We start from the raw sequence: 26,034 nt of genomic DNA, 5'->3' as shown, positions 1-26,034 counted from the left end.
CATATCAGTTGGGAAAATAACAATCCCTTTGGCAGGTTTTCAGAGTTTTTATTGGGGAAAAGTTTGAGATAAGACTACAAATTAAAGCTGAATCCTGGTCATGGAGACCCTTGCAATGGTAGGCTAAAGTTTTCGTTCTTTTGCACATCCCACAAAGATAGAAAAGTATGTATTTTAAATTTTTACTTGTAGACTTAAGGCAGCTAGATGGTGTGGTGGGGAGAGCACCAGACCTGGAATGAGGAAGACTCATCTTCTTGAGATCAAATCTGGCTTCAGACACTTACTTGCTGGGTGACCCTGGGTAAATCACTTAACTCTATTTGCCTCAGTTCCTCATCTGAAAAATGAGTTGGAGAAGAAAATAGCAAATCACTCTAGTGTCTTTGCCAAGAAAACCTCAAATGGAGTCACGAAGAATAGGATATGACTGAAAACAATGGAATGGTGATAACTTTAGCCTTTTTCTTAAATCAAGACTTGGGCTTGAATATCACTTTGGACAAACTGTTTAATTGTGAGCATAAACTCTCAGGACCTCAGTTTCTTCATCTGTAAGATAGTGTTAGCCTTACCCAATGTCCAGAACTGTAAACCTTAAAGCCTTATGGAAATATAAATTGTGGTGATTTACTAAATAATTTTTTTCTCTTGTCACAGGGCTGTTCAACTCATTCAATGTGTAAGAAATCCAGAGCAACCAACCTGCAAAGTCTGTAGAACTGATCTTTGAGGTGTCTTAAAAAAAAGATCATTTTGCAGTATTAATTTGCATTCATCAAAGACAGATAGTACAGACAATGTGCACAAGTTAAGGAGAGAATCTCTCAAAACCCAGACAAGGGAAAACTGGTTTAATTTCAAAACATGGGTGTTATTTGTGGAATCCAACTGCCTTTAACTGCCCCCTCTCTTAGAGTTCCGGGGGGCACTATGGAATTCTGTGCTGCAGCTTGAACCCCTCTCAGCAATATGGATCCCACATATTGTGTCTTACAAGAACTTTATAAAAATAATTTACCATAATTCTATTACCCATATAATTTCTATCTAGGTATCCTAATGCTCAAGGATAAATAATTATTGAATCAAGTTAAAAAATATGAGATTTGTTTTAAATAACTTTTTAGTATTTCCCCATGAGTGATGCTAAAGAGTCAGGTCTACATTGATCTCCTATTTCTACTAAAAACCCCTGAGGAACATTGATTTCATCCAAATAAGTACCTTTTGTTTGGTCAACTAAAGGGCAAGTCTTTTCAGAAAATGTGATACTTGTACTTTTGTATGGATTTATCCTGGTTGCATTTCCTCATATTCAAACCAAATATCACACCATTATTTTATCTATTGGGAAAAACATCTCAATTAAGATTGCAGGTCCTATTCTGAGGGGTGAATGAATATTATGTTGAACTTTCCGGAAGAAAGTGTTTGGTTTCCTTTGGGAAAGAGGCTTTGATTGGTTAATTAAAATCTTCTCATTTCTCTTTCTACATTGGGAATCCTCTAAAGCCTATGAAAGTTTTAACCAGTCCACAAATGATCACCAGCTCTTTCCAAACTTCCTAATAGCAAGATGATTATGTCTGGGATGGCAGGAATCTGACAATTTAAGCATAGACACAGGCTTGGACAGAGCATAGTCTGCTAGTTTGTGAAGTGGCTAAAGCCAAGGAAGACTTACGTTCAGACACTTACTAGCTGTGTGATTCTGGGCAAGTTATTTAATCTGTTTGCCTCAGCTTTCTCATCTGTAAAATGGGGAGAATAATAGCACCTACCTGACATGGTTCTTCTAAAGATGAAATGACACACCATATGTAAAGATGCTTTGTAAACTATACAAAGCTAATGCACATGCACATTATTATTATCATTATTGGTGTCATTATTTTTATCTGGAAGCATAGATCACATTTTCAACTTGCCCATAGTCTGCTTTCTTTTACGTCAAACTTGATTTTTTCTCAGGATCGTTTTGTTAAGGCTGCTTTGGAAATTCATCATTCAGTATTCCTTCCCCATTTTCACTAGGTATTGTCCTACTTACATGCTGTATGAGTAATTTAGCCTTTGCTTGGAGACCTCCAGTGAAAAGGGATCCTCCCCCTCTCCCGCCTCCTTGGGCAGCCCTTTCCACTTTTGCATAGCTGTCATTGTTAGGAAGTTTTTCCTGGCATCAAGCCTACCTTTGCCTCAGAGCACCTTCTACCCAATGCTGCTAGTTCTGCCCTCTGGGGCCCCACCAAACAAATCTAAACCCTTTGACAGTTTCTGGGCATTGCAGCTTGCATACTTCAGCAATTGTTTCTAGAGCCAATCTTCTCTCATGAAAATCCCAGTCCCCAAATTCCCTCTTCCAACTCACAATCTAGCCCTCTCTTTTCTCAGTTAAAGGCCTTTTGAAATTTTGCTTCCTCCAGTGAAATGTTCTCTGAATATGGAAGCTCTCTAAGACAGTGATGGCTACTGCACAGAAAGCCTTTATAGATATTCTTCTGCTAGATTCTTTACAAGTCTGACTCTTATGAACTCTGAATCTTCTGATCCTAGTAATTAATAATGGAAAAGCTAAGTAGCTCAATAGGCAGAGTGCTAGGACTGGAAGTTGGAAAGAACAGAGTTCAGATCTGACCTAAAGACACTAGCTGTGTGACCCCGGGCAAGTTACTTAACCCCTGTCTGCATAAAAAATGAAGAAAGAAATGGAAAACCACTCGTATTTTTGCCAAGGAAACCTCAAGGACAGTTGGTCCACAGAGTCACAAAGTTCAGAAAAGAAATACAAGCGATTAAGGTAGCCGTTGCCTTCAAAGAGCTTATATTTGAATTGAGAGAGATTACACATAGAGGCAAGTGGCACCCAGGAAAGGAGTACTTTGGTGAGGTTGATTTGACCACAGAGTTCTGGATAGAACTGGTGGAGAAAGGAGCTTATAATACTGGATCAGAGGTATAATAATGTATCTTAAGACTATCAAATCTCTGAGGTCATCAATTCAGTCCATAACAGAAGAAATAATTCCATTGATAATATCCCTAACAAGTATTCATCTAACATTTATTCAAATAACTCAGTGGTTCCCAAACTTTTTTGGCCTACTGCCCCCTTTCCAGAAAAATATTACTTAGCTCCCCCCTCCCCGGAAATTATGAAACTATTTATTGAACTCAGAATAGAATGTAATACAAAAAAAGTGTGCCCATCACCACCTTCCTGGATCGCTGTAGCACCCACCAGAGGATGGTAGTGCCCACTTTGGGAATCACTGAAATAACTGGTTGTTGAACTTCATAATCAAAGAGAACCAAAATGGTGTCACCATGTTGGGGCCAATGGATAGTAGGTCCAATTGTGGTTAATCTGACCAATGAGCTTGAAAGGCTTTACAACAGAGGTTGGGGACAAAAAGCTAAAAAAAAAAACCTAAAGGGAAGGAGAATCCCTTACACACTGAGGAAGTCTATTCCACTTTGGGATGGTATTTTGGGAGATCATAGTAGATATCATGTAGTCTAACTCCTTTTTACAGATGAGGAAATTGGGCTTGAGAAATTAACTAACCTGTTCAAGGTCAAGAAAATCCTAAGAAAGCATTTACACAAAGAAAGTAGGTGTAATAATAATCATTATCATAGCTAATTTTTATGTAGCATTTACTATGTGCCAGGCACAAGTGCTTCATATAAAGAAGTTTTTTCTTTCTTTCTAGGATCCTACTAAAGTCTAGAAACATAGCCCCAAAGTCCCCAGGCCTAAAGTCCATAATTTTGGAATGGATGAGCAAGAGATCCTGGAAAGAGCTGCCAGGGATCTGAAAACCTCAACCCCAGAAAGAGAAAGTCTTACCTGTGCTCTCTATTTTAGTATTCTCTTCCCTCCTTCCAACAATTTCTGACATAGGGCTCCTTCAGAGCACCAAAGACAACTCTGTGCTGTGTGATAATTCTATGGTACCACAGGAGAGAAGGGAAGGAAACAGGGCATTAGTTGGGAATTGGAACAGGTAGGTAGATAGAAGATCAATAAATTCTGACTACTTGTGAATGATCTGCCCCTCCTTAAATTACCTTATATTTATTTAGTCTACTTAAAATTTGCTTCCTCAAATAAAATGTAAGCTCTTTGAGAATATTGAGTCCACGAAATGTACACATACACAAACACGTGTATGTGTGTGCATAATATACATATATGTGTATGCAACTAGGTTGTGCAGTGGTTAGAGTCCTGTGCCTAAAATCAGGGAGCCTCCTCTTTCTGAGTTCAAAGCCGACCTTGGACACTTGTTAGCAGTATGACTCTGGGTAAGTCGTTTAACCTTGTTTGCCTCAGTTTCCTTATCTATAAAATGAGCTGGAGAAGCAAACCACATAGCAAATAACTTATAAATAGCAAAGCCACTCTGGTATCTTTGCCAAGAAAACTCTAAATAGGATCACAACAAGTTGGACATGACTGAAAACAATTGAATGACAGCAAAGATGGGAAGATGTAGTGGTAAATGAAGGTCTAGATCAACAGTCAACTGAAAAAATGTGAGGAATGGATAGAAGTAAAATATGAACTCTCCCCATTTTTGAGAGCTTGAAAGATGCAAAAGTTACTACAAAGTTACTACGAAGAGCTGACCAAAAGAGATTGGCAATTGCCTGAGCCAACAAATTATGTTAGCTGAGCACAACACTGGTTTAGAGAGCAGGTTCACAGGCAAAATATTGACAAAGGAGCAGATGACTACTACATGACCTCTGGCAAGTCACTTGTACCCTGCTAGACCAGAACCCTCCTCATTTCTTTCTGGCATAGGTTTTCTTGCTATCTGAGGCATAAAAAGCCCAGCCTGTGGGGAATTGGTGTTTCAGGTTTTATTGGGGTTCCTATTTCCTTTTTAACTTGGTGGTTGGCTCTTGGTGGTCAATGTACAAGTATGGAGAAGCTGTTTTATCTGAATTATAGTAAGGACCTTGTTTTATTGAGGTTCATTTGGGATAATAAATAAGTAAATAAATAAACACTTTTTTAAGTTCCAATTTGAAAATCACACATAACATAACCATGAATCCCATTCCTTAAATTAGTATTGCTCATACAAACATCCATCAGCACGCTACTACTTTTCTTAAGCTTCTTAGAGCTGCCAGCATCACTACTCTTGAACTTTGGGGCATTATTAATAACTAAATAGCATTAATAAAACAAAGAGAAAACTGCTTTGACATAGAGGCAACTTGTTACAAGTGAGAACTCTGGGCAAAGACGATATGGAGCTAATGTTTGGCACAGAATTGTAATGATTCACAGATTGAGAATGAATGTGATTGGGAAAACTGTTGTAGAGACTATGCCATTTGGGAAAATGCTTTGGATTTAGCAAGTTATAAAAAATGTTAATTTTACATATTTTTCTGCCTTTATTTTTTTGATTGCTAGTTGTATGTAACTGAATTCACTTGTATTATGTTTGTGTAAAATTGGATCTTACTGTACTACCTTTTTAATCATAGGAATTGTTTCCTCTTGATCTTTTGTTATGCATAAATATCTATGTATATATTAAAATTGTTTTATTTCATTAAATGATCTATGAGTGTCTAATCCCTCTAACTTGAGCATGAATCCTTAGAGTGGACTTTATAAGGCTTAGTTTCAAATAAATCAGTCGATATTTACTAAGCATCTACTATGTGCCAGTTACTATGGGCATCTAGTTGGCAAAGTAGATAACTGGGCCTTGGGCATGGACTCAGGAAGACTCATCTTTCTGAATTCAAATCTGGTCTTGGATACTAGCAGGATGATCCTGGGCAAGTCACTTAATCTTGTTTGCCTCAGTTTCCTCATCTGTTAAATGAGCTGAAGAAGGAAATGGCAAACTACTCCAGTATCTTTGCCAAGAAAACTCCAAATGGGGTCACAAAGAGTTGGTCACAACTAAAAATAGCTGAACAACTATGTGCCAGACTGTGCTAAGTGTTAGGGTACAAAAAGAAGTAAAAGATAGCCCCTTCCTTCAAGGAGCTTACAGTTTAATGAGGCAGGCAAAATGCAAACAAATACATACAAAGCAAACCGTGTGTGTATGTGTGTGTGTGTGTGTGAGAGAGAGAGAGAGAGACAGACAGACAGACAGAGACACACCAAGAGAGATGGATAGGCGATAATTAGCAGAGGGAAGGCACTGGAATTAAGAGAGGTTGTGGAAGGCTTCCTCAAAAAGTTGGTTTGTCTGGTGAAGAGGGGTGTAACTTGACCAGTGATCCATTAGGCAAGGTTTCAAGCACTGAGTTCATAAGCTATATAGTTTTAACACACCTCTTCAACTCCAACTGTCACAATGCTTATCTTCCTTCAACACTCGCTTCAGTTAAATCATAAAACTTTCTCTGAACTTTTAAGCTGTTAAGTCTCTTTCCTTTCAAATTACTTTGCATTAAAGTGATGTGAGCAGAACCAGGAGAACATTGTACATGGTAACAGCAATATTGTGCAATGATCAATAATGAATAACTTGGCTTTTATCAGTAATATAATGATCCAAGGCAACTCCAAAGGACTCATGGTGAAAAATGCGATCTACCTCAAGAGAAAGAACTGATAGAGTATGAATGCAGACCAAAGCGCGCCATTTTCACTTTATCTTTTTTCACAGTTTTTTTGAATATGTCTTATTCCACAACACGATGAATAAGGTATTATATTTTACATGATAGCACATGTATAACCTATGGGAGGGGAAGGAAAGAGAGAGAGAATATGGAACTCAGATTTTTAGAAAATGAATGCTAAAATAGTTTTTAAATGTTATTGGAAAAGATAAAATATTACTAAATTAAAAAAAACAAAAAACCCAAATTACTTTGCATTTGATTATGTTCATATTATATCCCCATAATAGACCATAAGCTTCTGCATAAAGCAAAGGCTTAATAATGTTTATCGAATTAACTAAGTTGATCAAGCCTTTTCTTTCTTTCTTTCTCCATTTTATAATGGACCACCAAAAAGGAGATGTTGGTAGGACTTCATTAGGTAACTCCTCTCCCCATGTCCCCCGGCCCCTTCAATTTAACCCTTGGTTAGAAGAAATTCAAGAATTACTACAAAGAAGGGGAAGAGATTTCCCTTGGGAAAAACCAAAGTTATACTGAACAAGGCAGGGTTAAGGAAGCTAGTCACCCACAATAAAAGTCTGGCTCCAAACAGTAGAAGGCAGGTGAGAGGATTGCCCATTGACTGAAGTTATGAAATAAAGAGAAAATATAGTTGTAAATGTGGAACTTTGACTGAGGGTTGGGAAAGTGGAAGCTGTAAACACAGCTGTGTAGGATCTGTGGCAAAGAGGAAGTGCATCCTTCACCACACAAAGAAGGATTGATGCAGCCTGTAAACAAATAGAGAGAACTGGGGGCAGGGTTCTCAAGGAGGCATAGCCTAGATGCACCTAACCAACCTTGTGAATTGGGGCTAGCAATGGACAGAATGGTCCTATCCAGATGGAAGGAAAACTGGATGATTCAGTAGGCTCTTAACTCTTTCATAAGGGCTTTGGATTCTTTGACTCCCAGTAGACATGGAGCCAGAGGCTGCCTCCTTTCACTGGAATGTCTAGGATGTAATAAAAAACTGACTGTATCTTAGAAGATGAATTGAAAGTTGGTGATGATGGGCTCTTCCCCCCGACAAGCCAAGGACATGCATGTAATTTCCCCCTTCCTGACAGCTCTTTTTATGAAGTCTATCATGTCAGCACAGAAACTTCTGAGAAGAATAGAAAATCTTCAATTCTTAGGAATTTGAAGGAATTCTACCCTTCTGGGAGGTTACCAGCAGAATTCAAACACTGGAGGGGCCTTGGTCTGCCAGTCCTCCCCAAAGTTCCTTTTGCTGTAGCAATGATGCCGTTTCTTTCTCTTCATTCGGTAGGGGAACTGACTCATGACCCAGTTCCTCTAGCATGAAACTCCCAGAAGGGTAACAGGTTATCACAGTGCCTGACCCACAGTAGGTGCTCAATAAATGTTAATTGACTGGCTTATTGGCTGATTGAAATCTTGAATGGTTTGTGTCATCTCTCAGGGAAACTTTTGGGGAGGCAACTTCGACTGAGATGGATGTCACACCCAAACACCAGATTTTTCTTAGCAGTGGTATACCCTTTCTTCCCAGGGTCAGGGACCTGGAGTTAAGGTGGGGCAAGGACTACATGGGGCCTAGCCCCTGGGGTTAACTGTAAATATGTGTCCACTTCAGCAGGCCCCTGGGCCCAACATTCACCCCACAGAGAAAACAATTTATCCGGGAGTTTTCAAGGGACTGAAGAATGAATGGCACAAGGGTGATGATGATACTAAGGGTGGGGTTTGGGGGGCTGAAGCCCTACTGGTTTCTTTCTGTGAGGTCTTGGGCCTCTCGTCCCAATTTTATGAGATGGGAATGGGGAGGTGATAGGATAGTGGCTTCTAAAGGAGCTCACCATCTTGCCTTCATCCTCAGCTTCTTCAGCCATCCAATCCCCTTTGCTCTATTCTGCACCCCCCCCCAAGGCAACACCAGTTTCTAATCTCCATAATCTGCGACCACTGGCTTCTATTCTTGAGTAGCTGGTCTCCTAGGACTCCTCTCTCCAACCTTCCCATAGTTCAGTCTCTATTTCTGCAATTTCATCTGACATTTTTCTTAGACCTTCAAGTGACTTCCAGTCACTAAGATGCTCCTCTCTACCTTGCTGCTGCCATTGCCACTTATTCCATTCATGGTCCTCTTCAGCAGAGGAAGTGATTCTGGTAGAGAACTGTGGAGTTGAAGATTCTTCAAATCATGGACAGCCTGCATTTCCTAAATGCTCATCTGAATTCTCTTCCTTTTTTTCCTTTGTGTTTTCTTATTAAAAGTTGAAAACTAAATATTCACCCCTCTTAGAAACACCCCAAAAATTGTGCCAGGAGGAAGATATATTTTTTCAGCTTTCCTTCAGGGTTAAATTTCTCAATGATTATAATTATAGAATATTCAATTTTTGTTTGCTTTGTTTTCTGGATTGCCTTTGATTTGGGGTCTACAAAATATGATGGGGCTGTGTGTGTGTGTGTGTGTGTGTGTGTGTGTCTTTAATGCAAGACCATTAACCTTGAGGAGGAAGGCTATATAGCCAGAGATGTGCTAGAGAATGTCTAATACCACACTTTTAAGTTTTATCTGCATTATTAATATTTTCTTCATCACTTTCTTAAGCCTAGACATCAACAAAACAATAAATCGAGTTGTGATTTAGAGTATTTGCTGATTCCTGAGGTATATATGCTTACACTGTAAATTCAATGATCTAGCCTATTCTTGCTGGCTCTGGCATACCTTTAACCAGGGCTTAATAAATAAATAATTCCCATTTCTATAGTTCTTAAAGGTTTGCAAAGTACTTCGTCCTAACAACTCTGCATCATTTCAGAGGGGGATGATTTTATGGATGAGGAATCAGGCTCAGAAAGGTGAAACGACACAGTCAGTATCCGAACCATGGAGTTAGGCTCCATGCTTCTTGACCCAGTCTCTCATGAGATCACACTTCCTATGTTAGTCAGAAAACCACTATAACCTTCACCTTGGGTTTCAGCCTGCCAGGTACATGATGCTCAGCTTGTAACTAGTCTGAAGGTGACCTCTTACATCCTAGCCCCAAACCAGACCAGAGTCTAGCCCTGCACAAGGAAAGCTGATAGACACAGAAGCATTCCCAAGACTGATCTCATTTCGTATTCTGCAGCAACCAGAGAACAGGGACACCAAGTTCCCATGCAAATCCATTCCAGAGATTTAACTGACATTAAAGAAAGCCAGAATTGGCCACAAAGGACACAATGACACGACGAGACAATGGCAATGCAGTATTTTTACATTTCCTATCAGTCAAATAAATAAGCCCCTTTACTTTTTTACCCTCTTAATATTAAAAAAAAAAACCCATAAGACTTGTCGAAACATCACGTTCAGAAACTTGTAATTTAAGGACTTTGTAAAAAGTCACAGGTAAACCATTCCCTGATGTATCCTACCACCTGAAATTTTAATAAACTATGTAGAAGGTGACATTTAGCCATAATATTATATTATTTTGCTCTTGTGTACACAGTGCTGTATCCATATTTTATCCTTCTTTACTTTATTCTCTAAGTTGTGCATTAAGTCAAGAGCCTGCTAGTCAAATATGAATTCTGAAGACCTGACTTATGGACAGCCCTCCTCTTAGAAGAGGAGTTTTTAACCTGGGATCTGTGGCCCTGCAGTCCATGGGCAGATTAGTAGAGGTTCATGATCTTGGATGGGAAAAAGTGCATGTTTATTTTTACCAGCTTCTAACAAATTTTGTATTTCCCTTAATTATTTAAAAACATGATTCTGAAAAGTCTCCATAGGCTTTATCAGACTGCTAATGGAGTCCAGGATACACACACAAATATTAAGGACCATTATCTTAGAGGTACTTTCCTTTCTCATTTCCCTCTTCCCTTGTTCCTTTAACCCCATGTAAAAGAAACAAAATGCTCTTAACAAAAAATGTAATCAAGGAAAACTAATTCCCACATGAGTCATAACCAAAAAATATGTCTCACAACTTGAAGGGACTTATGACAAAAAAACGGGCTATCCCCTGCATAGAAAGAACTGATGGAGTCTGAATGCAGACTGAAGCATTCCATTCTTCACTTTATTTCCTCCATGAATTTTTCTCATGTGAACAATATGTATCTTCTTTCATAGTATGATGAACATGGAAATATGCACACATGTACAACCTATATCATATTGCCTGCCTTCTTGGGGAGAGAGGAGGGCTGAAGGGAGGGAGAGAACATGGATCACAAAATGTCAGAAAACACTTATTAAAAATTGTATTAACATGAAAAAATATATCTGTCTCAGTTTGCACTCTAAGTCCATTACTATTCCAGCAGGAGGGAAGTATTATGTCTCACCATGGGTCCTCTGGAATTGCAGTTGGCTGTTGCATTGATCAGAGTTCCCAAGTCCTTTAAATCTTTGCAATGTGGACATGATAGGAATTGTTCCTTTTCTTTCCACTCTTGTCACTCTATATCAAGCCATCCTCCATCATTTCTTATAACACAAGAGTGTTGTTGCTATAGTCATTTCAGTTATGTCTGACTCTTTGTGATCCCTTTTGGGTTTTTCTTGGCAAAGATACTGGAGTGGTTTGCTATTTCCTTCTCTATCTCATTTTTACAAATGAGGAAACTGAGGCAAATAAGGTTAAGTGACTTGTCCAGGGTCACACAACTAGTAAGTATCTGAGACCAGATTTAAATTTGGGAAGATGTATCTTCTTGACTCCAAATCCAGCACTCTAACTTAAACAATTCCTGGAAACAATAGGTGCCTAACAAATATTTACTTCTCTTCTCTTTCCCTCCCTCTTCCCTTCTAACATGTTATTTAATTCCACTTAACAAATATTTATTAAAGTACTGTTCTAGACAGTGGAGTAGAAAGACAAATAACTAAAAATACTGCTGTCCTCAAGGAGACGGAGAAGAATGTATACTCAAGAATATACAAAGAATGTGCACTCAAGTATATGCAAAATATGCAGGAAACACTAATTAACTTGGATGAGTAGAAGAGAGCACTTCTTAGTACTCTTTGGGGAAGATCAAGAAGGGCCTCCTGTAGGAAATAAGAAACATATAAACTGAGATTTTAAGCAAGTTAGGGATTCCATGAAGCAGAAATAAAGAGAAAAAACATTCTCAGCATGTTTGATAGCTATGCAAAATCACAGAGCTAGGAAATGGAATGTCATACAAGGTACCCCAAAATCTTGGTGCAGTTTTATATTTAAAAAATTAAAACTGCACTAAGACCGTGGGGACGCTGTAAATTGGAAACAGCAAGTAGACTAGTTTGGTTGGATGAAAAGGGCAAGTAAGGGATAATAATGTGAAATTAGCCTAGAAAAATAGATTAGAGTTTGATGTGAAAAACTTTAACTGGCAAATGAAGGATTCTGAGGTCCTATGATGCTAGATTCCTCTCCCTGGAAGTCTTAGTCTCAGTGACCATTTGTTCAGTAATTTACAGTGGGATTCCTTTTTGGTATGGCCTCTCCACCAAGGTCCCTTTCAACCTTCAAATTCTAGAATTTTCCCCATTTTCTCCAATTTTCTCCATTCTCCATTCTTCCATTTCTCCATTTCTCCATTTTTTTGATTGAACAAAATAAATCATATAATGTATAGCTATGGATAAAACACAAAATTTCAAGATTTCAAACATTTAAGATGTAATTGAGTCAAATGGTAAAGTCAGCGTTGAATCTTATCATAACCCCAGGAATTGATGAGGTTGCGAATATAATTGAGACTTGCTTGGGATCACAGATTTAGAGGTGGCAGGGAGGGACCTTAGATGCTATTTAGTCTTGCGTTATAATGTCTCCAGCCAAGTATTCTTCCATTCCCCATTCACAGTTGGTATGGAGTCTGACTTGAGGCTTTCATGCTCTTAGTTGCTGCTCACTCAGATTAAACTATTCACCTTTATCTTGATATGTTGGAACATTAGGGGGAGAGATCCAATAATTCCTATTTCAAGTATTCCCATTGGATTCATTCCTCCTAAGGTTGATCCTTATCCATTGTGGTTTGGACATCAAAGGAGATGTTCACTTGATGCAAGGACACAGAACTGGGTGACGTACAAGTGACATTCCGTCTTCCTTGTTGGCTGTTAATCTTGAGGGTGAAGGTGAATCACCTAGAAAATGAATCACATTTCAAGCCTGCGCAGCCCAAAGGATAAGTAGTGTACTCAGAAATGAATCCATGCCACTCTTCAAAGTATAAGGAAAGAAAAGAAACTAGAGCAGCAAAGCTGTATGCCTTTCTTCTCACACATGAATATATTTTCTTTTAAAACATATTTTTATTTCTTTAAATATTTCTCAATTACATAAAACAATTTTAACATTTATTGTTATTATTATTATTATTATTATTTTATATAAACCCTTACCTTCTGTCTTGGAGTCAAAACTGTGTATTGGCTCCAAGGCAGAAGAATGGTAAGGGTAGGCAATGGGGGTTAAGTGACTTGCCCAGGGTCATACAGCTGGGAAGTGTCTGAGGACAGATTTTAATCTAGGACCTCCCATCTCTAGGTCTGGCTCTCAATCCACTGAGCTACCCAGCAGCCCCCTTAACATTTATTTTTAAAAATTTTGGGGGCAGCTGAGTAGCTCAGTGGAGTGAGAGTCAGGCCTAGAGACGGGAGGTCCTAGGTTCAAACCCAGCCTCAGCCACTTCCCAGCTGTATGACCCTGGGCAAGTCACTTGACCCCCGTTGCCCACCCTTACCAATCTTCCACCTATGAGACAATACACCGAAGTACAAGGGTTTAAAAAAAAATTTTTTTTGACTTTCCAGAATTCTCCCCCTCCCTCCTGCCCTGATTTCCTCCTTGAGAAAGAAAAAAAAACCCCAACCAAACTGATATTGTTTATATGTGTGAAGTCATGTAAAGCATATTTCCATATTAGCCATGTTGCAAAAGAAAGACAAAAGAAAATGAAAGTTTATAAAGCACGAAAACTTTGTCGAATTGGAATTATATCCAATTGACTCAGACCAGTTGAATTTAAGTGCTCTTGGAACTTGGATTAATCTCTTCAACTGATTTTGTCCATCAACTGTTTTAGTTTGGTTCTTAGGCTTGGTTTATAAGGCCATATATGGGCCTTTATACTGATTTATATCACCAGGGAGTTTTCTAGCTTTTGCAAGGGTGCGTCTGAATGCTCTAGGCAAATCTGCATCAACTCAGAGAAGAAGGAAATACTTTCCCAAGCATGATCTCTGGCATCATTGGACGGTATCATATGAAACTCAACCAGGCATCCTCAGGATCTGGTTCAATGACTGTTTTCTCACTCAGTGCCATGAAAGGGAAAAGTGATGCCAAGTATAGATTTTTCTGACAGCTGTGCAGGCTCAGCTTAAGATTTCTTCACTGGTTCAATTCATATGGATGTGTTAAAATTGTATCTTGTTCTGGTCCCCCACCCTGCCCTCCCTTCTAATCAGTATTGTAGAGAGATTTCTAAATAGCCAGTATAAAGTAACAACAGCAGGAAGTAGGATTGCAAAGGGCAACCTAGAAGTCATAAACTGACCCAAAGATCAAAGGAACAGAATTTACAGGTTGGATCATATATTCACCAAAATTCACAACCTGATAAGATGCACTGAATCAGAAGAAGTCATTTAAACAATGCTTTCAAGGGTTTTGACTTTATGATATGTAGATTCCAAACAATTTTAGACCTCCACAGCTCCAGACCAGAAGAATATCAAAAAAGATGCTGATAACCTTGGGACGTCAACTTTGTAATTTCACTGATACCTTTGAGATGATTGGGATATGTTAATGAACCAAACCTGAGGAGCACAGCTTGGAGATGGTCCATTCCCCCAAAAGACTCCCCCAAAAAGGAGACCTCAAACACCTGCCTTCAAGCTCTCTTCCATTTACATCAGGACCACACTGCTGTGTGCTCCTGATGCTATACCTCAGTTATGTGACTGAAACTTTCTGTCTCTTCCCGTTCTTCATACTTTTCCCCATGCTACCTGCCTTCCTCTGTTCCTGCCCTGTTTGCCTCAGTATCTCTTTCACCACTTGTGTCTGTGTCTTATTAAAACGTGATTGCAACCCCATTTCCCACTACTAATGCTGGTCTTTCCCAGCAAGTACCCAAAGAACCAGGTGTTCTTATCCCTATTTCATAATTTCATAAATTCACTGGAGATGAGGAAACAAGTAGTTTGGTCCTCAGTTTATTTTTTATGAGTTATCTTACATTTTAAAAAAATTAGATTTCTTTCTATTTACAAGCATTTATTTTCTTCTCCACTTCTACTACCCCTCCCCTTCAAAAAAAAGTGGAAAGGGAAATCATTATAACAAATTTACATAGCCAAGCAAAAAATAATAAACTATTGGTCATACCCCAAAATATGAATTATTCTGTATATTTATCATCTTTAGTTAGGAAGTGAGAAGCATTCTTTACTTTCAATAATCTAGAATCATGGTTGATCAGAGATGAGAAGTCTTTCAAAGTTGTTGGTTTTTACAATGATACTTTTATTGTATAAAAACTGTTGTTTTGGTTTTACTCAATTCACTCTGCTTCAGTTCGTACAAATCTTGCCAAGTTTCTCTGAAACCATTCCCTTGCTCATTTCTCATAGCACAATAATAATCTAGTACTTTATGATAATTTGTTTAGCCAATCCCCAACTAACTTATTTTCCAGAGTTTTTTTTGCTACTACTAAAAGAATTGTTACACATGTATTAATACATATTAGTCCTTTTCCTCTCTGATCTCTTTGAGATAAGGCCCTACTGGTGCTATTGGTGGGTTAATTCATATGACTTTGGAGGCCTGCCAACAGCAAGAAAATGTAAAGGTGTGCTCAGGCCACTTGCCCATCATCACATACATGGTAGAAGAACTTGAATCCAGGTATGTGTGTCTTTGGGCTGGCCCTCTCTCCAATATGCCAAACTCCCTTAAAGCTGAGTTCTCTTCCATTCCATTAAACAGTCTCTATGCAGTTTCCATGACTGCTCTGGCTGTTTTCTTTTTCTGTTGTTTGGTTGTCCCAAACTTCATGCTGCCACCACAAGATTTCATCACATCTATACCCAAACAGCACCAAAGAGCCAGTCTTTCTAACAAAGTATAAACAAGGAAGAGAACTTCCGCAAGGCTAAACACATAAAATTTTAAAGTTTAACATTGCATGTAATGTTCCACATCCATGGTTCTAATGCACTTTACTAGATAATGCCACACATGAGTTATTTGTGGTCAGTATCAAATAGGGACTTCATGCTTGTTGAATGAATGAATGAACTGATGTATGGATGTAAGCCTTCTTCTGAAGTCTTTCTGATACATCTGAAAATAATAGACAAGGAATAGTTAAAAACTCTATGAAATATTGGTTTCATATTTGTTTGTTACAGCGCTAGGTAGAATTGTCAAAAACTGCTAATGGGACCAGATTTGGGATCTAAAAATCTCCACTTTGGTCAGTAAGGTCAGGCAGCATCTCATTGCACATAACTTGGCAGGATTTCACCATGCCAAGCTTTGTTAGTCAGAGAGCAATCACTTATCTTTACATCTAATATTTGATCTAACCAGACTTGGCAGTGATTCCTGAGCAACTGGAATATGTTACACAAGATGCCCATCTTCTCCATCAATTAACCTTTGGGTCTCCTTGTGGGAATTTACCCAAAGATTTTTCGCAGTACATGTAGTCAAATGAATCTCTAAGATTAGCAAGAACTTTCCACGTGGATATTGTTGAAAAGGAACAACTATCCCAAGTAGTTAACTCAGCTTTCTTTTACTCTTGGTCGTACCTAATGATGACTTACTGGTTCAATTGTGTCTGGATTACAACAATCCCTCCCTAGATGGAAAATTGCTTTATGAATTTTCACTTTAATAAACAATAGTAATTTATCTCTTTGAAGTTACTCTTCTTTTCCTCCCTTTCTTCAACTTACATATACTCCTGAAACGATAGCTTACAAGCTCCCTGGGTCATTATCCTTTAATAGTCAGCCAGTAGATCTTACTAATTCAAAGGAAAGGCATTTACTGAAATGGCATCGTAAGAACAATAGTTAGAAAACATTCCCCTGTGGGATGTACCCTATCCCACAAATCCACCCAGTCTTGATGGAAAATAATGGACATGACCTTAAAATATCCTGGAAAGGTAGATACACACAAAAGTGAATGCACATGGACAAGACACCTAGCACTTAGGGTCCAAATATCTTTTCTTGTGATATCCTTGAGCTATTGTTTCCTCCTGAGTCCAATGTCTCTCCTGGGCAGGCCACTCAGTTCCTAGGATCCTGCTGGGTTCTTTCAGAAAAATCAAAGACATTTGTTCTAGAACCTTTATTTCCCCAGTTCTGCTCTCTCTGGGTAGAGACTTAGGACTTACACTTTTATTTTGGTAAATAGGATAGAGCTGGGTGTTCTCAGTGGAAAATCTCACCCTGGGTTATAGTCTCTAACTAATACAATTCACAGATGCTTACCTCTGTAGCTTATGCCCAAACTGGACTACTGGTATTGCTTATCAAAAGGCTTTAGTTCTAAAAAACTATAAACTGGAGGCAACTATGTAGCACTGTGGATCGAGAATCAGGCCTAAAGATGGGAGATCCTGGGTTCAAATGTGGCCTCATATATTTCCTAGTTGTGTGACCCTGAGCAAGTCACTTAATCCCCAGTGTCTAGTCCTTATAGCTCTTCTGCCTTGGAACTAATACATAGTATTTATTCTAAGATGGAAGGCAAGGGTTATATTAGAAAAAACAAATAAACTATAAAGCTCCCTAATTTGTACATACCAATGAGTGTGTTGGGAAAAGGGACTGAGATGGTCCATATCAATGGAGTGGTACACAAATAAGTCATTCGAAGTCTTATACTCTTTACCAATTACAAATGAGCCTATCCAAAGTTTCATACTTTGGCAAAACAAACAAACATTATATGTCCAAAATCTGAATGGGGCCGGACTTTACAACTATTTTTTTATGATGTGGATGATTTTATACCATTATAGGGAAATTCTTCCACATAGTAGTTATGAGAGGCACATAGGCAGAATTCAGGATGGGACAGAGGAGAGGAGCAGCTATTCAGGTGCATTCATGGCAATAATTCTTCATAGCATGAGGATCAGAGGTGAACCTGCTTCAGTCTTTACTGAGTCACTTCAGATGCCAACTGAGGGGTTCCAAGTCCTCCCAATAAAATTTCAGAATCAGATGGAGAAACTGAGCAACCTCTGGAATTTCACTAGACAACCCATTCTCTCATTATGATCTCTTTCACTCCTGGGAGCAACAACAGAATCACCCACAGTCTCTCTCCTTCCTTAAAATAACAGAATATGGTAGTTGGAAGGGACCTCAGTGGCCATCTAGTTCAGTCTGTACATGGCAATAATCACAACAACAATAATAGCCAGCATTAATATAGTCATTTAAGGCTTGCAAAGCCCTTTACAAATATCTCATTTTGAGAATCTATTTGCCAAGACAAACATAGGATTTAGATGTACACAATTACAAAACACTTTTTTACACAGAGAAAGTCAGATCTAAACAATTGGAAAAACATTATTTACTCATTTGTTGGATGAGCTAATATAATAAAAATGACAATTCTACTTAAATTAATTATGTAGGGCCTTAACAAACTATCAAAAATATTTTATAAAACTAGAAAAATAATAACAAAATTCAACTGGAAGAAAAGAAGATCAAGAATAGTGAGTAAATTAATGAGGGAAAAATGTTAAGGATGGTGACCTAGCAGTACCAGATCTCAAACTGTACTATAAACCAGAAATCATTAAAATAATCTGCTACTGGCTAAGAAACAGAAGGATGGATCAATGGAATAGACATTGGAATAAATGTCCTCAGCAATCTAGTGTTTGATAAACCTAAAGATCCCAGCTTTGGGGATAAGAACTCACTATCTGACAAAACTGCTGGGAAAACTGGAAAACGATATGACAGAAACTAGACATAGGCCAATATCTCACAGCCTATATCAAGATAAGGTCAAAACCACTATACGATTTAGACAAAAGGGTGATACTATAAGTAAAGTAGGGGAACAAAGAATAGTTTACCTGTCAGATCTTTGAAGAAGTAAAGAATTTATGAACAAAAAAGGGAAAGAAAACATTACAAGATATAAAATGAATACTTTTGAGTATATCAATTTAAATTTAAGTTAATTTAATTTAAAATTAAGTTAAAAGGGTTTTGTATAAACAAAACCAATGTAACCAAGACTAGAAGGGAAACAAAAAACCGGGGGTGGGGGGAGGATTTTATAACAAATTTCCCTGACAAAGGTATCAATAGAGAGCTAAGTCAAATTTATAAGAATACAAGCCATTCCCCAATTGATAAATGGTCAAAGGATACAAAAAGCAGCTATCTGATTTCAGATAAAGAAATCAAGGCTATCAATAATCGTATGAAAAAATTATCTTAATCACTCTTGATTAGGGAAATGCAAATTAAAACAAATCTGAGTACCACCTCACACCTATCAGATTGGCAAATCTGACAGTAAAGGAAAGTAATAAATGTTGGAGGGGATGTGGCAAAATTGGGACATTAATGCATTGTTGGTGGAGTTGTAAACTGGTCCAATCATTCTGGAGGGCAATTTGGAACTGCCCAAATGGTTATAAAACAGCATACCCTTTGATGCTGTAATGCCACTTCTAGGTCAGTATCCCAAAGAAATTTTTAAAAGGTTGGGGAGAAAGACCCACTCATACAAAAAATGTTTTTAACAGCTCTTTTTGTGGGGACAAAGAATTGGAAACTGAGGAGCTATCCATCAATTGTGGTATATGATGATGCTGTAAGAAGTAAATGGGATATTTCAGGAAGAACTGGAAAGACATACGTGAACTGATGCAGAATAAAATAAGCAGAATCAGGAGAATGATGAATATAATAACAGCAATATTGTGAAATGATTAGCTGAGAAAGACTTAGCTATTCTCCTCAATACAATGATCCAGGACAATTTTGAGGGACTTATGATAAAGCCCACCTCCAGAGAAAGAACTGTTGGAGTCAAAATGCAGATCAAAAAACATATCATTTTTCACTTTAGTTTATTTGGGTTTTTGGTTTTATATGAGTATTTTCTTACAAAAATAAACAATATGTAAATTTGTTTTGCCTGATTATACATGTATAACCCAGATAAAATTGCTTACCAGCTCCAGGAAGTGGGAGGGAAATGAGGGAAGGAGACAATTTGGATCATATAAATTCATAAAACTTAAGTGGAAAATTGTTATTACATGTAGTTGCTAAAATAAAATTTCTTTACAAAAAACAATCCAAACATCTCCTTTTGTCCTCATTATAATTCTGAGAAATAGTTATGATTATTATCTGCATTTTACATATGGGAAACTGAGGCTGAGAGGTTAAATGACTTGCCCAGGGTAACAAAACTAATAAGTGTCTGAGGTCAGATTCAAAGTCACTTAATTTTTGTTTAGCACTGCCCTTAGCTAGCCGTGTGTCTTCTGAGCCAAATGTGGACTCAAAAGACCTGAACTTGAATCCCGACTTTACAACTTATTCCACATGACCTTGAACAAGGCACTTAGCCTCTGAGTTTTGTTTCTTTATCTCTAAGATGAAAGTGCAGGGGTAGTTAGGTAGAAGAGTGCATAAAGCACCAGTCCTGGAGTTAGTGGTAGCTGAATTTGAATTAAACCTCAGATACTACCTGTGTGACCCTGGGCAAGTCATTTTATTCTGTTTGCTTCAGTTCACCATCTATAAAATGATCTGGAGAAGGAAATGGCAAATCATTCCAAGATCTTCACTAAGAAAATGCCAAGTTGGGTCATAAAGTGTCAAACAAGACTGAAAATGACTGAGCAATAAAAAAGGGTTAGATTAGAGATGATCTGAGGTCCCTTTTAGTTCTAAATCTGTGATCCTATGAGCCTCATAACATGGTAGCATATGCCTTTAGGATCCTAGTTGCTGTTCTCTGGATTTTCTCTAGGTTCTCAATGCCTCTTCTAAAACATGATCTTTATATCCTGTATATTATTGTGCCATATCTGAAATAAAGATGAATTCTTTTAAAGTTTTTTCTTCTTGGTTTCAATTTGTATAGCTGATCCTCAGAAAAGGGAAACCATTAAGATTCAGTAGAAATCAAGTCCAAATGTACATATTTAAAATCTCCGAACATCCCAAATCTGAACTTTGATTTCCTTTTGACTCTTGGCTTTGATCTTGGTGCACATAATACATTGAAAAGAAGGTTGGATCCAGGGTAGAGATCAAACAATAAGCACAGTAATCTTTCACTGACACGTTTCTATGGTATGCATTTTTCGATTATGACTATCAGGGTAATATGGGTCATTTATTTCAAATGGCCATGCAAAAACCCATACATTCAAATGAGTTTGTACTCCTTTGGAGTTGACATCTCAGGCTACACAACATTCCTCTGAATCTCCTGAAAGGAGGCAAACTTTCACCTTTGTGTGGGTGGATTTGATTCTGAGCAATGTCTAAAAGGCATTCAAGAGCCAAGCACAATTTTTAAGAAGTGAGAGATAAAGCATGAGTGATGACAATTTAGCTCAAAAATAAGGTGTGACTAGAATGCAATAACACTGATTATCTTTCTCTGTGACACAGAAACCTACTTTGAAGGTAAATGCAAAGTGGAGTTCTATCCATCATCACACCCACTTTTGGGGAAGCTTGATTGCAAGTCAAAAGACAAAGAAATCTGGCTTGGTGTTGTCCTTAACTAGCAGGGTCATCTTGGGCAAGCATTTCCCTTTAATTGGCATGATTTCTTCATCTATAAAATTAGAGCTTAGACTAAATGATCTCTGAGCTCTCTTGCAATCTTTATGATTTGAAACCATCATTGGGACATTTAAGTTGTGATTTTTTAATGATCAGTTTTAAATTATGTTTTGCATTTGCTACAGTAATATTCATATAATAAACAGATAATATTTATAAACTTATGAGTCTAGAGTTGATCAGGGCTTCAGATGTCATGTAGTCCAACTCTCTGATAAGAGAAAACTAAGGACGAGAGAGCTCAAGGAACTAGCCTAAAATTTAGCAGTAGTAAATGGCAGAGTTGAGTCAGTTTTATACTTACTAGTTGTGAGACCCTGGGAAAATCACTTAGCTCTGTTTGCCTCAGTTTCCTCATATGTCAAATGTAAAGAAGAAAATGACAAACTATTCTAGTATCTTTGCCAAGAAAACCCCAAATGGGGTCGGGAAGACAAGTGCAACTTAAATGTCTGAACAAAAACAATTACTGCATTCATTTGGTTCAGTTTAGAGAAAGCTTTTGAGGTCATTTCAGATACCACTTTGTAGGCCATGAGCCTAAAATTGGTTTGTTTTTAAAGATTATAAATTTTTAAAAATCTTTAACCCTACTTTTTAGTTCCTGTTGTTTCCCCAAGATATCAAGTGAGAGCAAGTTATGGGTGAAATGATCAGAACTAATAAGAAATGAGCTGAAACTAAGAAGTTTAAAAACAAAAATTCAATTTTCTAGTAAGATTATGTAGTCCTTTAGGTCAGGGCTCAACCCAAGACCAAAATACTTTCCCTTTAAAATAGTAGTTCTCAAACATGTTTGTCTCAGGATCCCTTTATGTTCTTAAAAAGTATTGAGGACTTTTGTTTATGTGAATTATATCTGTTGATATTTGTATATTAGATTTGAAAGCATCTTAGTATTGCTATGAAAATAGTTTGGCCCTCACAAACCCCTTTGCGGCATCTCAGAGAAGTTCAGAAGTCCTGGGACCACACTTTGAAAACCATTGTTTTCACAGAATAAATCCCAGAAACCCTTCCTTCCCAATTCACCAATGAGAAAAGTCTAGATATGATTTCAAGGAGCCTGAGATAGCTTATGAATGAAGTCCTAGAAGCTCTCTACATTTACTCTGCATGGTTTGCATACTCACTTCCTCATATTTCCTCACTAAATCATTTTTTACTATACAAGAAAGCCACAAATAGCAACCACTTCAGTAAAGTGTGTAGGTATCTCTCCTCTTTGTTCCAATACCAAATATTATGAGCTGTCCCTTAGCAACAGAAGAGCCTCTTGCCAGTCAGTGGTTATGAGGAGATGGCTTCTGAGTATTCTGTGGGATGTTGAGAGCTACAAGATGAGCCAAAGCCTGAGTTAGACCTTGGCAAACCTTCTTGAAGGAACTTTTGAGCTATATTTCCATAGTACAAAGTGAAGTGGAAATCCAGGAGCTAACCAGAGCATCTGAGTAACATTATTTGCTAATTCAGATGATTACAGCGCCCCCTCTTCACCACCATTTTGTTTGTTTATTATTTGGAATGAGTTCTTTGACTTGCCTGCCTAGCTTAAAGATATAAGAGCAGGTATAGCCCAGCTACTATGCCACTGGAAGCCTTTGGGACTTAATGGGAGAGGGAGAAGAAGAAGGGGGTGGAGGCAGAGAGAAAGAGAAAGAGAAAAAGAGAAAGAGGGGGGAAGGGAAGGGAGAGAGAGAGAGAGAAAGGAGAACATTTTTCACTACTAGTTGACAACTAAAATACTTGGGCTGATATTTTATTCTTTTATGTAAACATTCCGATTCCTGCTAAAATGAAAATATCTTTTAAATAAAACATTGTTAGCCTTTTTTTTTTTAATATCATGGACCCCCTCTGGCAATCTGGGTAGTAAATGCATAATATAAATTACATAGGATTATAAAGGAAAACCAAGGTGAAGGAAAATAAAGATATTTTTCCCCATCCAAGTTCACAGACTCTGTTTTGTAACACTTTACTAGTGAGACACACTGCTTAGTAAGGGCTACTATGTATGAACCTCAGGTTAAAACCCTCATTTTATTTTTATTTTATTTTATTTTTGATTAATTTTTTATTTTTAGAAAAATTTTCCATGGTTACATAATTCATGTTTTTGCTTTACCCTTCACCCCCTCATATTCCCTCTCCCATAGCTAATTCACATTTCCACTGGTTTTAACATGTGTGGTCAGTCAAGACTTATTATTGATAGTTACATTGGTGTGGTAGTTTCGAGTCTACATCCCCAATCATGTCCGCCTCAACCCATGTGTTCAAGCAGTTGCTTTTCTTCTGTGTTTCCTCTCCTGTAGTTCTTCCTCTGAATGTGGGTAGGGTTCCTTTCCACAAGTCCCTCAGAATTGTTATGGATCATTGCATTGCTGCTAGTACAGAAGTCCATTACATTCTATTTTATCACAGTATATCAGTCTCTGTGTACAATGTCTTCTGGCTCTGCTCCTTTCGCTCTGCATCAATTCCTGGAGGTCTTTTGAGTTCACAAGGAATTCCTCCAGTTTATTATTCCTTTGAGCACAATAGTATTCCATCACCAACATATACCACAATTTGTTCAGCCATTCCCCAATTGAAGGGCATACCCTCGCTTTCCAGTAAAAAGATTCTTTTTTCAAACTGTTACTAGTCACATTTTTAATTGCAAGCAATCTACAGATTTATTTATTTTGGAAAAACTACTTATCGTGAATAGGAATGAAAGAGTTGAGCCACACTGGGGAGAACTAAAAAGACCCACTGAAGTGAGGAAAGAACCCAATGGAGAATGTGGAGAGAACTAAAGTCTCCTGTATCAAAATTTGTCTAAAACCATCCCTTTTCTTGAACAAAGAGGAGCCAAGAGCTCCTATTCCTTTTTTAATTTTCCCTCTTATTACCATAACTACTCAGTTAAGAGTTCTTTAAGGCTTACAAAGGGAGACAGGTGAGCCAAAAGAGCATCTTAATTTCATCATTTCTATACTATTATTGCAGAGAAAATGATTTTAAATTATTCAAGAGGCCAACAGAGATTACAATTTTCTAATGTCATATAATAACCATAAAGTTTTGTTACAATTTAACAATGAGACATACTGCTTAAGGCATCAGGGCCTAAGGAACTCACCTGTCTCTCTTCTATAGCTAGTAATGAAGTCTGACCAGTTCAGAGCTTTGTCCTACAGTAGTGTAACTCAGATCTCAGCCCACAAATCAGGATTTCACTCCCAGCATCTATCCCATCCCACAGAGGAATAACCAAGACAGGAAACCCAAAGTGATGCTTACACTTCTTCCAATTTGAACCAACAGAATTTCCAAACTGGCTGATAGGGGCCAAGTCCAGCAGCAGCCTACTCTTGCACAGAACCAAATCCAGGTGAAGAATTTGCAGAACTTAGACCAGAAGGGCAGAATTCAGACTTTGTCCTGGATCAGAACCCTTTGGAGTACTGAAAACTTTAGCTTTTAAGTCCCAGTCTTGTCCCTGAGATCTTAGAAAAACACAATCTCAATATCCTTAGAAAAAAAAAAAAACAAGACCAATCCAAACTTTCCCTCCAGAAGAATAGCAGAATTCATTAAATCCAAAGTCAGAAAGTAGGTTGGAAAATGGGCAAATAAACCCCCCCCAACCATAATGAGCTATTATGATTACAAGTATGCTCAAGACACAAAGAAGAAGAGGATTACTCCCAAATATCTGTGTGTGGTACTTCAAAGAAAATTGCAACTTGGGCAGAAAACCAACCAGAATTCTTGGAAAAGATGAAGCAAGTGGTTTGTGGGGTTTTTAAAAGGAGTTAAGATTTTTATTTCTAAATAGAATAAAAGTGTTGGAAGGGGAAAATTGGAAAAGAAATGAGAGCTAAGGGGAAAAAATTACAAATAGAATTAACATTTTGATACAAAATCTTGTCTAACCAGTAGAACCTTGCCTCTAACTCCTTTTTCTCATGCTTATTGGCTCATTTAGACCCCCCAAGGAGGATATTCTGGGGACAATTTTAATTATAGCTCACAAATTTATGGTTTCCACTAAAGGGGAAAAGTAATAAAGATACTCAGTATACAATGTAAATCAGGTATAAGACAGGAAATTTATTCTTCCTCAGGAAGAGAAATGCTAAAATATAAAAGAATCACAACCTATATTAACAGAGTGATTAGAACAAAATTCAGTAACTTTAATCTATGTTTACATAATCAGTTAGAAGTTAATATTTAAGCCTCATCAGAACATAAAGTAGTCTTGCAGTACTTCTAATCAGGCAATTTATAGTTCACCTTCAATCAAATATGGTTTTTGCCTTTTGGTAACAGAGGTTAGGCTTGGTTAGAGCTTCTTGTTGCTATCTTCTTTGTTGCAGAAGCTTTTGTCATCTATAGGGATGCTACACTATTGCATTCACAGGATTACCAAGATATGCATATATTTCAAATTTTACTCATTTGCCTAAGATCAAGAAATAAAAACAAGCAGCCATGTACCAATGGTCATATGAAGGCCCCTTAGG

At 37.8% G+C, this 26,034-nt stretch overlaps 1 protein-coding gene across 1 annotated transcript in view; it reads left to right on the top strand.

Moving 5' to 3' along the window:
* CD38 (CD38 molecule) overlaps positions 1–3,822 on the top strand; it is an 82,122-nt gene extending 78,300 nt beyond the window's left edge. Inside the window, exon 8 of the mRNA XM_044682156.1 lies at positions 3,717–3,822. Within this exon, the coding sequence (XP_044538091.1) occupies positions 3,717–3,822 (106 nt within the window). The remainder of the gene's footprint in view (positions 1–3,716) is intronic.
* The last annotated feature ends 22,212 nt before the right edge of the window (positions 3,823–26,034 follow it).

This window comes from Gracilinanus agilis, chromosome 6, assembly GCF_016433145.1.
Source record: "Gracilinanus agilis isolate LMUSP501 chromosome 6, AgileGrace, whole genome shotgun sequence".
In the NCBI taxonomy this organism is placed as follows: Eukaryota; Metazoa; Chordata; class Mammalia; order Didelphimorphia; family Didelphidae; genus Gracilinanus; species Gracilinanus agilis.
Note: the sequence above shows the minus strand (reverse complement) of the source record. Positions and strands in the feature narration are given on the sequence as shown.